Here is a 14353-nt window from a genome sequence, read left to right as displayed (position 1 = left end):
TAGATATTTAGGGTTTTCCTGGTGACAAACCAACTGCAGAGGGGGGAGGAGGAAAAAAAAAAAGGGCTGGGGACACTTTGGTTCCTTAAATCCTGAAAACAGCTCAGATTTGGGACATTTGCTCATCTCCAAGGTCTGACACGAGGGAGGGGTTGGTCTAGAAAGACCCCCCCATCTTGGGCTGTGTCAAAAGAAGTGTGGCCAACAGGGCCATGGCTGCGTCAAAAGAAGTGTGGCCAGCAGGGCCATGGGGGGGGGTTCTGCCCCTCTGCTCCGCTCTGGGGAGACACCCCCCACCCAGTGCTGCCTCCAGCTCTGGGGCCACCAACAGCAGAAGGACATGGACCTGTTGGAGCGGGGCCAGAGGAGGCCACCATGGAGATGCTGGGAGGGCTGGAGCCCCTCTGCTGGGAGGACAGGCTGAGAGAGTTGGGGGGGTTCAGCCTGGAGAAGAGAAGGCTCCAGGGAGACCTTGGAGCCCCTTCCAGTCCCTCAAGGGGCTCCAGGAAAGCTGGGGAGGGACTCTGGATGAGGGAGGGGAGCCCTAGGAGGAGGGGGAAGGGTTTGACACTGAAAGAGGGGAGATGGAGCTGAGATGTGGGGAAGAACTTTGCTGTGAGGGTGGTGAGACCTGGTTGCCCAGGTTGCCCCGAGCAGCTATGGCTGCCCCATCCCTGGAGGGGTTCAAGGCCAGGTTGGAGGGGGCTTGGAGCAACCTGCTCTGGTGGGAGGTGTCCCTGGATGGTCTTTAATGTCCCTTCCCACCCAAACCATTCTCTGATTTTGGGTCATTCCATGACTCCTTCCCCGGGGGCCGTGTGACGGAGCCTGATTTTGGGTCATTCCATGACTCCTTCCCAGGGTCCGTGTGATGGAGAAATATCCAATTCCCTCACAGAGCAGTGACCTTTCCTCCTCTCTCCAACCACAGCATCTTCCAGGAACCACTTCTCCAATGTCCTCTTCTCCTCTTCTCCTCTTCCCCCCCCTCCCCGTTATCGGGGGCTCTCGGGGAACGAGCCCCGGGCACCTGTTAACGACGAGCTCGTGACCTGGCACCGGGACACTTCCCACCAGGAGACAAGAAACCAGAGGGATTTTATTGAAAAACAAACACCAGAGAGAGGTACAAAAATAACTTAAGGTCAGTTTGCATCCAAGCCCGTGATCCAAAAGGTCCTTGACATCAAAATGTACAAAAATAATTTAGAATATTCCATATTTCTAGTAAAAACAGTCCACACATCAGTATTTTACAGCATCCCTGGGTATTTACACAAGCTCCTGGGGCACATACATTCTTCTAGAATCAGCAAATTTCACTTCCTACCAATTAATTTTGAAAGGCCACTGGGGAGGGAGCTGGTTTTTAAGAGTTCTCTGCAAAGATCTAACCTTCTCCACCCCAGGGTTGAAGAAAAAGGAGCCGTCTCAAAATGAGGTTAAAAAAAAGAATAAAAAAGGTAAATTAGAGAAATTTCATGCGAATCAGTGCCAGAAATGCAATATTTGGAGACCAGGTGACAACTCATGGTTGACCCGACGCCGATGAGTCTCGGTGGGGACACGTGGTCTCTCAGCTCCCCTCGGTTGAGCACCAGGTTTTCAGTCCCTCAAGCAGGATATCAATTAAGCAAATTAAAAAATCAGAGCCTGGAACCTACGGTTTCCACCTCCTCTTCCCTGGAGATCCCGGCGAGGGGTCGGGGAACGGCCAAGAAGGACCTTAATCCTTCTTGGACACTTGAGCCGAGAAGATCTTGGCGATTCTTCTGGTTTCCTCCTCCGAGAGTCGCGCCGGGGGCCTGGGCCGGGGGGGTTTTCGGTAGGGGATGCCCCGCGGCGTCGCTGCGCTCCCGCTCTGCCCAGGGAAGGGAGAAGGTGTTAGAGCTCTTGTCCTACCTCCCTTTTCTGATCACAGCAAACAGAATCACAGAATCTTCTAGGTTGGAAGGGACCTTCAAGATCATCTTGTCCAACCGTCAACCTGACTGACAAAAACAGACACCCACACAACAAACAAGGAGCATCATCACTAAACCAGACCTCCCAGCACTACATCAACCTGTCTTTTGAACACCTCCAGGGATGGGGCCTCAACCACCTCCCTGGGCAGCCCATTCCAATGGCTGATGACCCTTTCAGTGAAAAAATTTTTTCCTAATATCCAGCCTGAACCGGGGTCGTGCTGCGTGTGAGGAGATGGCCACGTAGAAATAAAAGCTCACGTCGCTCCGAGGTTCTCCTCGGAGGGACTTTTCCTTTCTCCTGCCCAACCAGAGGCAACTGTTTGGAAAAAAGAGCTGTTTGTTCCAGCTTGGAGGAAAAAATATCCCACCTGGTGGAGTGTCTCCCTGCCCAACGCAGTGTTAGATGCTGCAAAGTCACCTGCTGTGAAGCCAAAAGAATTAGAGCAGAGCATTCATAGAGACATCGAGTGGTTTGGGTTGGAAGGGACCTTCTAGACCATCCAGTTCCATCCAGGGACACCTCCCACCACACCAGGTTGCTCCAAGCCCCCTCCAACCTGGCCTTGAACCCCTCCAGGGATGGGGCAGCCACAGCTTCTCGGGGCAACCTGGGCCAGGCTCTCACCACCCTCACACCAAAGAAGTTCTTCCCCACATCTCAGCTCCATCTCCCCTCTTTCAGGGTCAAACCCTTCCTCCTCATCCTCCTAGGGCTCCTCTCCCTCATCCAGAGTCCCTCCCCATCTCTCCTGGAGCCCCTTGAGGGACTAGAAAGATGCTCCGACTCTCTGAATTTTGCTTTTTCAATTATTAATTGCTTTTTAATTTGCAGAACCCAACGACCCAAACCACCTTGCGCTTGGAGAGACGAAGCTCCTACACAACCAACCCAAGCCTGGTGACAAATGAAGACCGACTGGTCCCAGTCACCTGCAGAACCCCTAAGCAGCATCTCACGAGATAAAAAAAACACCTTTTTCACCATTTTACCCTTCTCCTCGGTTTGCAGCCCCCCCCAAGACCTCCCAATATCACTAAATATGGGTATTTTCAGCACAGAAAGTTTCTCCTGGGTTAATTTTGAACCAGGTTGAGTTCAAGAAGCACCAAGAGAGGAGAGATCCGGCGTTGGCCACTTTTAGAGGCACTTTTAGGGAGTGGTGGCCTTTCAGGACATGGGGAGGGCTCCTGGAGAGCATGGAAAGCTGATCCCTGGGCCCGACCTTTCACCTACATCCCTGGGCTGCTTCTCCCTCCCAGCCGGGCCAGGCCCGGCCGCCGTGGAAAGGTCTCCTAAGGTGAGACGAAAAACGGCGCCGGCATCATGTTCCTGTCTGCTCCTCACTTTGATGGGTACTGTTTGGGGAGGAAAATGGCTTTTTTAAGGTATAAATGGGTTTGGAGATCTTTCTTTTTTGGTAACCTGTGTTTTACAGCGTGAGGTGATGAGTATTTGTCCCATCAACAAGGGCAAGTGTAGGGTGATGCACCTGGGGAGGAATAACCCCATGGATCAGGAGAGGTTGGGGGTGACCTGGTGGAGAGCAGCTCTGAGGAGAAAGACCTGGGAGTCCTGGTGGACAAGAGGATGCCCAGGAGCCAGCAATGGGCCCTGGTGGCCAAGAAGGCCAAGGGCATCCTGGGGGGCATCAGGAAGAGTGTGAGCAGCAGGTGGAGGGAGGTCATCCTGCCCCTCTGCTCTGCCCTGGGGAGGCCCCAGCTGGAGCATTGGGACCAGTTGTGGGCTCCCCAGTTCCAGAAGGACAGGGAACTGCTGGAGAGGGGACAGCAGAGGCTACAAAGATGATGAGGGACCTGGAGCATCTCTCTGCTGAGGAAAGGCTGAGGGACTTGGGTCTTTTTAGGCTGGACAAGAGAAGGCTGAGGGGGGATCTGATCAACACCTCTAAATCCTTCAAGGGTGGGTGTCAGGAGGATGGGGCCAGGCTTTTGTCAGTGGTGCCCAGGGACAGGACAAGAGGAAATGGGCACAAACTTGAACATAAGAAGTTCCATCTCAACATGAGGAGGAACTTCTTCCCTGTGAGGGTGGCAGAGCCCTGGCAGAGGCTGCCCAGGGAGGTGGTGGAGTCTCCTTCTCTGGAGACATTCAAACCCCACCTGGACACGTTCCTGTGGGACCTGCTCTGGGTGGCCCTGCTCTGGCAGGGGGTTGGACTGGATGATCTCCAGAGGTCCCTTCCAACCCCAGATCACTCCATGAGTCTGTGACCCTGGAGCCACCGTGCACCAACTTCTGTTTTCGGGAGAAGAAAAGGTTTCTATGAGATTCCGGATCAACTCCCATTGGACGTGGAGCACAAGAGTCACCTTTTCCTCTTTTTCTGAAGGTGTGAATGAAGGAGAAGGTCAGCGTTTCCCTTCACCAGGTTCAGAGAACAAAGAGAGGGGGGTAGAAAAGCCTTTAGCTCTGTCCTCTGGGGAAGGAAAGAGAAGACCTTTAGCAGCTGAAATGGGAGCAGAACAAGAAGAAACACCACAACCAAGAAGGGACATTTGGAGCGTTGGCAGCATCTTCAGACCAGATAAAAAAACCTCTTCTTCTGAATCTAAGTCTGTCTTGTAAAAGCCTTATTTCTAATTTACATCTACCTATATATAAATACTAATTAATCTTACTAAACCCGGTTGCCATCTAAGTCTCTTATCCTTTTGGAATATTCAAGGAGGTGAAGGGAAAAAAAAAAATCAGAATTTTTTATGAAATATTATAATGAAATAGTATCAATTCTCCCAACTTTTTCAATACTTCATCCCACCCTCCACATCCCAGCTTTGGGACCAGGAGACGGGGCCAACTCTGAAAAGGCAACGAGCCTTAAGATGGGTTTCTCAACCAGTATCTCACTGGTTGAGATACTTTTTAAATGTTTCTATTCTAGCATCCGATTGCCCCAAACCCTAACCAGAAATTGAATTTTTTGCCCTGAAAAATCAGCAAAACTAGATTAAAAAAAGAAAAAGGAACACATAAAGGCATTAAAGGCAAAGGAGGAGGAGAAGGGAGGCAGAGGAAAGAGTCGAAAATAAAATTTGGACAATAATCTGGGCTCCCTACGCTCCGACTCATCCAAGGAGGAGAAGGGAGGCAGAGGAAAGAGTCGGAAATAAGATTTGGGCAATAATCTGAGCCCCCTACGCTCCGACTCATCCAAAAAACCAGTTGTAGCTTTACAATAATCACAATCTGGTGTTGGACACTTTTAAGTTTAGCCATGAACTTGGATAATTTTCCTGAGGTTGTACCAGGAACTGCCTGGAAAAGGGCCCAGAGGAGGAAAGGGCAAAGCTTCTCGCTGAACCTGGAGAGCGGCAGGAGAGGAAGCAGGATCAGGAAGAGCAGGTGGAAGAGGAGAACTGGGAAGAACCTCAAAGAACCAGAAGCTGGAATGTGATGGAGGAAAAAAGGTCCAAAAATGTCAGATTTTGTGAGGTTCTGCCAAACTCAGGTCCCTGAAAGGTGAAGCCTGAGCTGCTACAGCACCTTCTTGGATCCCCATGAGCGTAGACGACCATTTTGTCCCCAAAATGCTGCCAGCTCCTGTGACGTGGTTGCCTCCTCGCCGTTTCTTCACCGCTTTGCGTAGGAAGAGGGGGAAAACAGGGAGGTCAGAGAAGCCAGGGAGAGGTGGTAGGATCAGGAAAGGAGGTCAGGAGAGAGCTTTGCCAGCTGCCACCCGAGCCAGAGGGGACGGGGGATCTTCAGATGACAACAGCTCACGTTTCAGCGTCACCCGTGGCGTTTGCTGAGCTCTGCAGAAACCAACCCAACCCAGATTTAGAAACTGAAGCTCTGGGAGCTAATTAAGTTTTCCTGAATTATATTCTACCATCTTAAATGAGAAAGTTCTTATTTGGGCTGTTTGGTGTCGGGAGCACCACCGGGTCCTGTCTCAACAGAAGCCCTAAAAGCAAAGCTCTCCAGCGAAGGACGAGCTGTAGCTCATCCTGGAATTAAGCTGGTTTAAGGTCAGCTCGACCCAAATAGTGCCTTGTTAATATTCTCCCTAATTATTAAACAATTTTAAGAGCGTGTTTCCAGTCATTGCAGAGAGAGGGGATTTGGGTAGAGCTGGGATTAATATTAAACCACGGGTTTGAGCCATGATTTGAACTGGACCTAAGTCTGCAGAGAAAGCAAAACTCCAAAGAGGGGGCAGGATGGAAGGGGGTGTCAGGGATGGACAGAACAAGGAGAATTTGGAGGAGATTCCACAGGAGAAACCCATTTGAGGTTCTGCTTCTGATTTCATCCAAAATATGTAGAAACAGTATGAAAAATATCCTTAACAAGCGCTAAGACACACCGCAGAGTAGGTGTATTTTAAGATCCTTGAAGTATCCTCTGCCCAAGAACCATCTCACAGAGGTCTCTGCTTTCACCAGGAATGAATTTCAAAGGCTTTAGGAAAAGATATATGATGTAAATCAGAAAAAAAAGAAAAAATTACAAAACAAACCAGCAAAAATGAAGGCATTTTACCCGAGCTGTAAGTACAATTATTAATTACAAGTCGTTTCCATTACTTCAGAGCTATTAAATCCTGCCTGGCTCTGTCCTGTTGAATCAAGATGTTTCCAGTTCTATAAATGTTCTTTAGAGTGTTTGTTCCATAGGTCAGAAGGAGGGGAACGAACACGTTGGCTTTTCTGGGAGCTGTAAACAAACAGCTCAGCTGCTGCGGTGCCCAGATCCACATCAACACCCTGAGCAAAGCTGGGGCTGGAAAAGAATAATATTTAGATCTCAGAAGAACTGAGCTCCAAATTTCTTGGTGGAAATACATGTTTCTTCACCTAAAACCACCTAGGAAATGGCAAAAGTCAATCAACAGCTGTGCTGTAAGAGGAACGAGCGCTCCAGCTCTTCTGCTGTTCCCTCCGTCGAAGAACGGTTACGTGATACCTCACGTGGAGGGCAACCTCAGCAAGTCTGGGGAGGACACCAAGCTGTGTGACGTGGTGACACGCTGGAGGGACGGGATGGCATCCAGAGGGACCTGGACAGGCTGGAGAGGTGGAACTGTGTGAACCTCATGAGGTTCAACGAGGTCAAGTGCAAGGTCCTGCACCTGGGTGGGGACAACCTCAAGCACAAATCCAGGTTGGGTGGAGAATGGCTGGAGAGCAGCCCCGAGGAGAAGGACTTGGGGCTGCTGGTGGGTGAGAAGCTCAACATGAGCCACCAACATGTGCTGGCAGCCCAGAAAGCCCCCCACATCCTGGGCTGCATCCCCAGCAGCGTGGCCAGCAGGGCCAGGGGGGGGGAATTCTGCCCCTCTGCTCCGCTCTGGGGAGACACCCCCCCACCAGTGCTGCCTCCAGCTCTGGGGCCACCAACAGCAGAAGGACATGGACCTGTTGGAGCGGGGCCAGAGGAGGCCACGGAGATGCTGGGAGGGCTGGAGCCCCTCTGCTGGGAGGACAGGCTGAGAGAGTTGGGGGGGTTCAGCCTGGAGAAGAGAAGGCTCCGGGGAGACCTTGGAGCCCCTTCCAGTCCCTAAAGAAGTGGGGCTCCAGGAAAGCTGGGGAGGGACTCTTGATGAAGGAGGGGAGCCCTAGGAGGAGGGGGAAGGGTTTGACCCTGGAAGAGGGGAGATGGAGCTGAGATGTGGGGAAGAACTTGTTTGGTGTGAGGGTGGTGAGAGCCTGGCCCAGGTTGCGTGGAGAAGCTGTGGCTGCCCCATCCCTGGAGGGGTTCAAGGGCAGGTTGGAGGGGGCTTGGAGCAACCTGCTCTGGTGGGAGGTGTCCCTGCCCAGGGCAGGGGGTGGGACAGGATGGTCTTTAAGGTCCCTTCCAATTCTAACCACTCTATGACTCTATGAAAGGCTCTTGCTGTAAACTCCCTCATTTCATCCTCATCTAAAAGATATAAATTGGAGTCATAATTACAAATTAGAGTTCGTCTTCAAAATTGGGCAACTTCCCCCACATTAAAGCACAAAGAGGTGTGGAGAGAGCACTGGCCACTTCCACTGCAACAGAGAACACTCACTATTGTTAAATACACACAAACTGATTAACATAAATGCATGATTATCCCCAACGAGGCAGCCACGAACGCTGAAAATGATTCTCACAGAGAGAAGAACCATCAGAAAGATTCTCCTGGACTTGATTTGGAAGCCACCACCTCTAACCTGAGCGTGGACCAGCAAAGAAAGGGAGAAGTACTTTTGCTCCTGCATTAACGAAAGGACTCCGTTAAGCCAGGACAACAAAGGGAAGGATGTCCCATACTTACTTTCAGAGCTGTGGAAGGATGAGAAGACAAGCTGAGCAGTCTCATGGAGGCTTCCATCTGCTGGGGTGGAAGGAAGAAGTTGGGAACAACGACAGGACCAGATCTGAGGAGAAATGTTAAGGAAGAACCTTTGGTAGATGCACAAAGCTCCAAGGGAGCTGCAGAGGTGGAATGAGCCACCATCAACGGCTGCTGATGGATCCCAGATGGTGAGTTTCATGCATTTTCATCAATATTCTATCATCTTGAACGCTTGGTTCTCTCAGAATCACAGAATCTTCTAGGTTGGAAGGGACCTTAAAGATCATCTTGTCCAACCATCAACCTAATTGACAAAAATAGACACCCACACAACAACACCTCACAGCGTGTGGGACACCAACCCGCTTTCCAGTACCACCTCACGTGTTTGCAGACAGCTTCATCCTGCCAAAATTCCAACACAACTTTGCAAAACTCGCTGTGAGATTCGGGATCTGCGCAAGAAACACAGGAAAATATTTTAAAAGCAGAATAAAGTGTGTTTCTTTTAATACAGAAGAAACACGGGAGGTATCACACATGGACTAAAAAATGCAAGAAGACATGTTGAAACTTCCCAAACTGAAATAACCCTCAGGGATCACAGAATATACTGGTTCCAAACGTCACTACGTGGTGTGAAACACAACAGGGTCTTCCAGCACCTTCTCAGGTCACCAGCTCCAGACTCATTTCCCAGGACAGAGCTCCACGCAGGGAATTTCTCTGTCCTGAGGCCTCTGAGGTTCTAACCAAGAAACAGGACACGTTCCTTGATTGCCATTTCTGTTTAAGGAAAAAAAAAAAAAAAAGGATACAGAACAATTTTTGGTTTGATAGACTTTTCTGACTCTTCCAGTGGGTCTTCGCTACTGTCATCGGAAAAGCTTTCGCTGTTTCCTTCCGAGCCTGCTGGGACCGATCCACTCTTCACACAGAGCTCATCAGAGCCACCTTCTTCCCCGTCCTGATGTTCTTCGTTCACAACCTCACCATTTTCCTCCTTCTTTCTTTCTTCCTTCTTTCTTTCTGGGGTTTTTGGATTGGTCAAACCAAGATCTCCTGGAAACACCAGTAGTTCTTTGGAGGCTGCGTGGAACTCTACATTTGGCTCTACAGGACCGTTGGCTGTTTGATGAACATCTGACAAACGAGCAGGTGGAAACAGCTCCTTCTCCCTTGTTTTTGTGCCACTATTCAAGCTTTGAAAGCCTTCTGTCCCTGCCAAAGGACCGCCCTCGTCTGCGAGGAGGCTAAGGGTGGTGAACATGCTTTGGTTGTCACCTTGGAGCATGCTGGAGAAGGTGCTGCTCCCTCTTTGCAAACAGTCAATATCCACCAAGTGCTGATCTTCAGACTCCAAGTCTATGGGCTCCTGGTCAACATCCTGCTCCCCTTCAGACAGAACACTGGACCAGGGACTGGTTTTGTCCGTTATGGTCGTTATATCGTTAAGAGTTCGTGGTTCTATAACGTCTTCTTCATATTCATCTTCACTGCGTGGCTGTGAAGCACCTTCACCTTCCTGGGTGTAGCCAGTTGGCCAAGGATGCTCGTCTTCAGGGACAGCTTGGTCCAGAAACTCATGCAACATGTGTCTCTCAAACACGGGTCTCCTGAAAGAGCGTGGCTGCTGCGTGTCACCGCAAACGCTGGCCGAGTCCAGCTCAAGTTGGCCTTGACTTACTTCAGTTCCAGCTTCTTCATCCTTCTGGTCGCCCACATGGGTAGCACCCAGCTTTCTGCTGCTGTCCTGATGCCCATCAGAAGATTCTTGGCTATTTTTAGTTATAGTCTGTAAGTCTGATTAACAGAAAAGAGCATCAGTAAATGGACATTCACCTTTTACCTCATTTATCTGGGCTTTTTGGAGAACATCATATCTGCAAGAAGGGTGAGGAGCTAAACACACACTCAAAAGCTCTGCAGATGTGGTCACATTCTGGTCTCTCCACCATTGCCAAGGTCAGGAGAAGGACAGAAACATTAAGGGGAAAAATAGAAATGTTCAGGATGAAATTACTGGGAAAGATCCAGAAATACCGAAGACACAGTTGCTACTGATGTTCTCCAGCTTTCAGTCCAATTAACCAACTTGAATCAAACGACAGACAACTGTTAATTAAATATTGGTAAAACTCAGGACTAACCCCCTGCACCAGGAGAGGTTGGGGGGGACCTGCTGGAGAGCAGCTCTGAGGAGAAAGACCTGGGAGTCCTGGTGGACAACAGGATGCCCAGGAGCCAGCAATGGGCCCTGGTGGCCAAGAAGGCCAAGGGCATCCTGGGGTCATCAGGAAGAGTGTGAGCAGCAGGTGGAGGGAGGTCACCCTGCCCCTCTGCTCTGCCCTGGGGAGGCTCCAGCTGGAGCACTGGGTCCAGTTGTGGGCTCCCCAGTTCCAGAAGGACAGGGAACTGCTGGAGAGGGGACAGCAGAGGGCTACAAAGATGATGAGGGGCCTGGAGCATCTCTCTGCTGAGGAAAGGCTGAGGGACTTGGGTCTTTTTAGTCTGGAGAAGAGAAGGCTGAGGGGGGATCTGATCAACACCTCTAAATCCTTAAAGGGTTGGTGTCAGGAGGATGGGGCCAGTCTTTTTTCAGTGGTGCCCAGGGACAGGACAAGAGGAAATGGGCACAAACTTGAACATAAGAAGTTCCATCTCAACATGAGGAGGAACTTCTTTCCTGTGAGGGTGGCAGAGCCCTGGCAGAGGCTGCCCAGAGAGGTGGTGGAGTCTCCTTCTCTGGAGACATTCAACCCACCTGGACACGTTCCTGTGGGACCTGCTCTGGGAGGACCTGCTCTGGCAGGGGGTTGGACTGGATGATCTCCAGAGGCCCTGCTGGACCTCCCTCAACTTGATGGTCACACTCTTCCTGATGCCCCCCAAGATGCCATTGGCCTTATTAAGAACGTCGTTGTGTGTCCGACAGCGGTAACGACATGGAAAATTAATTGCAGTGACGCCTCTAAGAGAGGAAATGTATTGAATGTGATAAACAGAAAAGAGGTTGCTCACAAAGAGCTTTGTCTGCCCTAAAAGAGCCTTATTTCAGCTCTTCATTGTAGGGCAGAAATTTCACCCAAAACCAGAGATATGCCCGTTCCTGGTAGGAAGGAGCCACAGACTCAGCTCAGCACCGTTCTGTGGGTTGCTCTTGGGCAAGACCTCCCTTTTTTTACATTGAAATTTAAGTAGAATGTAGGCATTATTTAGAATTTCTGCCTTCTGCATGTTTCAGTTCAACACCCCCATTCCTGACAGGGGTTTGAAAGTCTCTCTGAAGCAACGGACCCACACGTGGTGATGACCAACATCAGGAACTGCTCCTGATTCCATTAGAAAGTTGAAAAGGCAACTTCTGACAAAAAATTCCAACCAAGTGACAACCTACCGTTGATGAGGCTGCTGACCTGAGACACCAACTGACTGGATTTTTCCAAAAGGTGGCGTCCGTTGGGATCCACTTCTCTGCTCATCGAGGCCCGATGATCCATCTCCTGCTCCTCACGACTCGGTTTGGACACGGGACCGCAACTGAAGTCAGGAAAAGACGTGGTCAGCTTCTGACTGAAGTATCTTTGAACCTCATCCAGCTCACTCAGGTTTTTTCTGTAAGAAGTTGCAAGAAATTTGGTAAGAGGAGAAAAAAAAAAGCTTGTGGCAGACTTGGTTCTTTTTGTATCATCCCAGTCAACAGCATGTAAATATGCAAATACATTATTAAGGGTTATTATTGACAGATATATCTCAGTAGGTAAATGTTGAGGTTGCTCTCTCTAAGCAAGAGAATAACACTCATGAATCAATGGCTAATTAGCTATGAGACTTAGGCTGGGAGTTAAAAAAAAGAGGTAGTTTTAAACTTAATCAAAGGAGTTGGATTTGAGATAACTTTGCATAAAGTCATAAAGGAGAGAATACTAATTGACTTTATGACTGAGCTTGATAAAAATCTAAGGATTTTATAATATATTGCTTGTGGTAGCAGGGAAAGGGATGGACTCAGAAAGTCATGCTCCCCTAATCCCTGTTTTTCATAGAATAATAGAATGGTTGAGGTTGGAAAGGACCTCTTGGACCATCGAGTCAAACCATCAACCCCACACTGACAAACCCACCACTGACCCATGTCCCTCAGGACCATGTCTGCCCGGCTTGGAAATCCCTCCAGGGATGGAGACTCCACCACTGCCCTGGGCAGCCCATTCCAAGGTTTAATAACCTCTTCAGTGAAGAAATTTTTCCTAATCTCCAATCTGAACCTCCCCTGGCACAACTTGAGGCCGTTTCCTCTTGTCCCATGGCCTGTTCCTTGGGAGAAGAGACCGACCCCCCCTGGCTACACCCTCCTTTCAGGGAGTTGGAGAGAGCCAGAAGGTCTCCCCTCAGCCTCCTTTTCTCCAGGCTCAACACCCCCAGCTCCCTCAGAAGTTCTCCAGACCCTTCTCCTTGTGCTCCAGACCCCTCACCAGCTCCGTTGCCCTTCTCTGGACCTGTTCCAGCCCCTCAAGGTCTTTCCTGGAATGAGGGGCCCAAAACTGCACCCAGCCCTTGAGGTGGGGCCTCCCCAGTGCCCAGTCCAGGGGAGAGGTCACTGCCCCAGTCCAGCTGGCCAGATTATGGATGACACAGGCCAGGATGCTGGTGGCCTTCTTGGCCACCTGGGCACGCTGCTGCCTCATATTCATCCGGCTGGTGACCAACAACCCCAGGTCCTTTTCCACTGGGCAGCTCCAGCCACTCTGCCCCAGGCCTGAAGTGTCCACGGGGATGGTGTGACCCAAAATTCAATTCCAATCTCATCTCATCCTGCTGTAAATTACTCTCTATACATTGTGCATTTTCATTTTCATTGCCTTTAAAATCGGATGGAAGAGTTTCAAGCTCTGCTTTGCAAACCTAAGGCTTGGAATCACCTTGTTGGCTACAGCCAACATGAGCTGGCAATGGACACTGGCAGCCCAGAGAACCCTCCCCATCCTGGGCTGCATCCCCAGCAGCGTGGCCAGCAGGGCCAGGGAGGTGGTTCTGCCCCTCTGCTCCGCTCTGGGGAGACACCCCCCACCCAGTGCTGCCTCCAGCTCTGGGGCCTCAGCACAGGAGAGACATGGACCTGTTGGAGCGGGGCCAGAGGAGGCCACCATGGAGATGCTGGGAGGGCTGGAGCCCCTCTGCTGGGAGGGGGGTCGGTCTCTTCTCCCAAGTCACAGGCGACAGGACGAGAGGAAATGGCCGAAAAGAAGGCTCCAGGGAGACCTTGGAGCCCCTTCCAGTCCCTCAAGGGGCTCCAGGAAAGCTGGGGAGGGACTCTTGATGAGGGAGGGGAGCCCTAGGAGGAGGGGGAAGGGTTTGACCCTGAAAGAGGGGAGATGGAGCTGAGATGTGGGAGAAGAGAAGGCTTCGGGGAGACCTTGGAGCCCCTTCCAGTCCCTCAAGGGGCTCCAGGAGAGATGGGGAGGGACTCTTGATGAGGGAGGGGAGCCACAGGATGAGGGGGAAGGGTTTGACCTTGAAAAAGGGGAGATGGAGCTGAGATGTGGGGAAGAACTTATTTGGTGTGAGGGTGGTGAGAGCCTGGCCCAGGTTGCGTGGAGAAGCTGTGGCTGCCCCATCCCTGGAGGGGTTCAAGGCCAGGTTGGAGGGGGCTTGGAGCAACCTGGTGTGGTGGGAGGTGTCCCTGCCCAGGGCAGGGGGGTTGGAACTGGATGATCTTGAAGGTCCCTTCCAACCCAAACCATTCTGTGATTCTGTGACTCTATAGCTCTGTGTTACCTGAGAGCAGTCAGGAGAGAAGCCCGTGAGGAGAGCGATAACGAGTCCATCTTCGCCGCCCGTTGAGCGTTCCCTTCCGCTCGCTGCAGGGATTGGTGAAATCTGCGCACGTTCTGCACGTGCTCTTCGTGACGAGGCCTGTGTGCTCCAGGGGGACTAATTCTGCTCAAAAGGGACCTACAGTTAACGAGAGAAAATGGGCTGAAATCTCTCATTATGCGAAGTTTGCCAACTAAGAATATCCAACATCTTTAAATGCATTAAAAGAGCAACCGACGGATGGAAGTAGCTCTTTGGAATATCATCAGGAATGGCAAG

The 14353-nt window shown here is 50.8% G+C and overlaps 1 protein-coding gene across 1 annotated transcript in view; it reads right to left on the bottom strand.

The window, feature by feature from the left end:
- Positions 1-1017: 1017 nt before the first annotated feature.
- The window catches only part of LOC106891633 (C2 domain-containing protein 3-like), a gene marked incomplete at its 5' end in the record, with an annotated part of 38134 nt that continues 24798 nt past the window's right edge, over positions 1018-14353 (bottom strand). Inside the window, 5 exons of the mRNA XM_014948319.1 lie at positions 1018-1861; positions 8237-8339; positions 9076-10060; positions 11655-11872; positions 14036-14212. Of these exons, the coding sequence (XP_014803805.1) occupies positions 1727-1861; positions 8237-8339; positions 9076-10060; positions 11655-11872; positions 14036-14212 (1618 nt within the window). The remainder of the gene's footprint in view (positions 1862-8236; positions 8340-9075; positions 10061-11654; positions 11873-14035; positions 14213-14353) is intronic.

Source organism: Calidris pugnax, unplaced genomic scaffold, assembly GCF_001431845.1.
Source record: "Calidris pugnax isolate Ruff unplaced genomic scaffold, ASM143184v1 scaffold169, whole genome shotgun sequence".
Lineage (NCBI taxonomy): Eukaryota > Metazoa > Chordata > Aves > Charadriiformes > Scolopacidae > Calidris > Calidris pugnax.
Note: the sequence above shows the minus strand (reverse complement) of the source record. Positions and strands in the feature narration are given on the sequence as shown.